This window comes from Sinocyclocheilus grahami, unplaced genomic scaffold, assembly GCF_001515645.1.
Source record: "Sinocyclocheilus grahami isolate Dianchi unplaced genomic scaffold, SAMN03320097.WGS_v1.1 scaffold730.1, whole genome shotgun sequence".
NCBI classification, from domain to species: domain Eukaryota; kingdom Metazoa; phylum Chordata; class Actinopteri; order Cypriniformes; family Cyprinidae; genus Sinocyclocheilus; species Sinocyclocheilus grahami.
Window position 1 is genome coordinate 14,085 of NW_015505909.1, and position 2,849 is coordinate 16,933.

The 2,849-nt window shown below is 47.6% G+C and overlaps 1 protein-coding gene across 1 annotated transcript in view; it reads left to right on the forward strand.

Moving 5' to 3' along the window:
* rars2 (arginyl-tRNA synthetase 2, mitochondrial) overlaps positions 1-2,849 on the forward strand; it is an 18,438-nt gene that overhangs the window by 13,861 nt on the left and 1,728 nt on the right. Inside the window, exons 10-12 of the mRNA XM_016244660.1 lie at positions 288-355; positions 1,154-1,263; positions 2,026-2,121. Of these exons, the coding sequence (XP_016100146.1) occupies positions 288-355; positions 1,154-1,263; positions 2,026-2,121 (274 nt within the window). The remainder of the gene's footprint in view (positions 1-287; positions 356-1,153; positions 1,264-2,025; positions 2,122-2,849) is intronic.

A 2,849-nucleotide genomic window follows, 5' to 3' on the forward strand; every position in this document is an offset into this window, starting at 1 on the left:
ATCCCTGATCTCCCTAACCGTAACAGCTCCCCCTAACCGTACCTGATCTCCCTAACCGTAACTGATCATCCCTAACCATAACTGATCATCCCTGATCATCCCTAACCGTAACTGATCATCCCTGATTTCCCTAACCATAACTGATCATCCCTAACCGTAACTGATCACCCTAACCGTAACTGATCATCCCTGATCTCCCTAACTGTAACTGATCATCCCTAACCGTATCCGCCTTCTGGCAGCAGTGATTCGTTTTTGGATAACCGAGGCTCTTGTATGTTGTGTAGCTTCAAAAGAGCTGGAGGACCCGGAGCAGACCGCAGAGAGGGTTGGGATCAGTGCTTTAATCATACAGGTACACACACACACGCACTCAAACACACACACACACACACACACACGCACACAAACACACACGCACACACACACACACACACACACGCACACAAACACACACGCACACACACACACACACACACACGCACACAAACACACACGCACACACACACACACACACACACGCACACAAACACACACGCACACACACACACACACACACACGCACACAAACACACACGCACACACACACACACACACACACGCACACAAACACACACGCACACACACACACACACACACACGCACACAAACACACACGCACACACACACACACACACACACGCACACAAACACACACGCACACACACACACACACACACACGCACACAAACACACACGCACACACACACACACACACACACGCACACAAACACACACGCACACACACACACACACACACACGCACACAAACACACACGCACACACACACACACACACACACGCACACAAACACACACGCACACACACACACACACACACACGCACACAAACACACACGCACACACACACACACACACACACGCACACAAACACACACGCACACACACACACACACACACACGCACACAAACACACACGCACACACACACACACACACACACACACACGTTCCTCTGTGAACACAAGCCTGACCGACTGCTTTGGTGTAATTTGTCATGTGACCGGTCATGCTTGATTACCTGTTGATATTGGTGACGTTCAGACTGTCATTGTGTTTTATAGCGTGCTGATGTTTATCAAATGTGTTTGCCAGGACTTCAGAGGGCCGCTGATGTCTGACTATAAGTTTGATTGGGACAAAGTCCTGCAGGCTCACGGGGACACGGGTGTGTTTCTGCAGTACACACACGCACGACTCTGCAGGTACACACACACACAAAGAGTGTAAAACCACTCAAGTGGCTTGTTTTATGATGTTCAAACATTTATAATCCGCCTCTCAGGAGTCTGTGCTTCTTATTGAACGATATCTCCGTCTAATGACTCCAAACTGTATAATGGATTGTTGTGTCAGTCAGCTAGTTTCATCTCTCTCATTTCACTCCATACTGTCTGTTTTTTCACTTAAATTTAAAAATATGCTGAGACTGAACTCGCCCTCAGGCCATCCAAGATGAGTTTGTTACTTCATCAGGTTTGTAGAAATGTAGCATTGCATCAGCGTCTCCGCAATGGATGCTCTGCAGTGAATGGGTGCCGTCAGAATGAAAGTCCTCACACACACTCACACACACACACACACACGCACTCAAACACACACACACACACGCACTCAGACACACACACACACACGCACACACACACGCACTCAAACACGCACTCACACGCGCACTCAAACACACACGCACTCAAACACACACAAACACACACGCACTCACACACGCACTCACACACGCACTCGCACTCACACACGCACTCACAATGCTGAGACTGAACTCGCCCTCAGGCCATCCAAGATGAGTTTGTTACTTCATCAGGTTTGTAGAAATGTAGCATTGCATCAGCGTCTCCGCAATGGATGCTCTGCAGTGAATGGGTGCCGTCAGAATGAAAGTCCTGGCTCAGACTGTGGATGATCTGCTCATGAGTGTTTTCAGGCGTGTTGATGTTCATGTTTGTGTTCAGTTTGCTGAGAAGACATGCGAGTGAGATGCACTCCTGCTGTGACGTCTCTCCTCTGGTGGACAGCAGAAGCGTCTCGGTTCTCCAGCACCTGCTCAGGTGAGCTTCACCTTCATCACACATATTTCTCATAGTCTGTCAGCGCTGGATCTCGGTGACGCTGCACACAGAGAGCTGTTTGTATCGGTATGGACACTGAGTTGTTTGTTTGAGGGCTTTATGGTTTACTTTATCTCCTCTGATGTGACACATGCTGTCACTCCACAGAGCTGCTCGATTCTGATTGGCTGACAGACGTTCTAATACGTGCAGGAATTTTCCAGGGAAATGCACGGCTGTGAATTAGTTGCATTACAGTTCCGTATCGCTGCGCCAAATCATTTCAGTTACTTCCTTACAGGTCCTTACAGCTGACGACAGCAAATGAAACAACTTTTCTTAATCATTTCACTTATACATGTGTATATATATATATATATACATACAAATATGCAAAGATAAGCTACTTTTAAATCTGAGAGTAAACGCCAGTAGGTGACAGTCTTAATGAGTGAGTCATTGAGTCGTTCATTCAAACGATTCGTTCAGACGCTGATTCGTTCAGACGCTGATTCGTCTGAACGAAGTGAGAGTGAGAGTGTGTGTGTGAGAGATAGTGAGTGTGAGAGTGTGTGTGTGTGTGAGAGAGATAGTGTGTGAGAGAGATAGTGTGTGAGAGAGATAGTGAGTGTGAGAGATAGTGAGTGTGTGTGTGTGAGAGATAGTGAGTGTGAGAGAGTGTGTGTGTGTGTGTGTGTGTGTGAGAGAGATAGTGAGTGGGAGAGAGG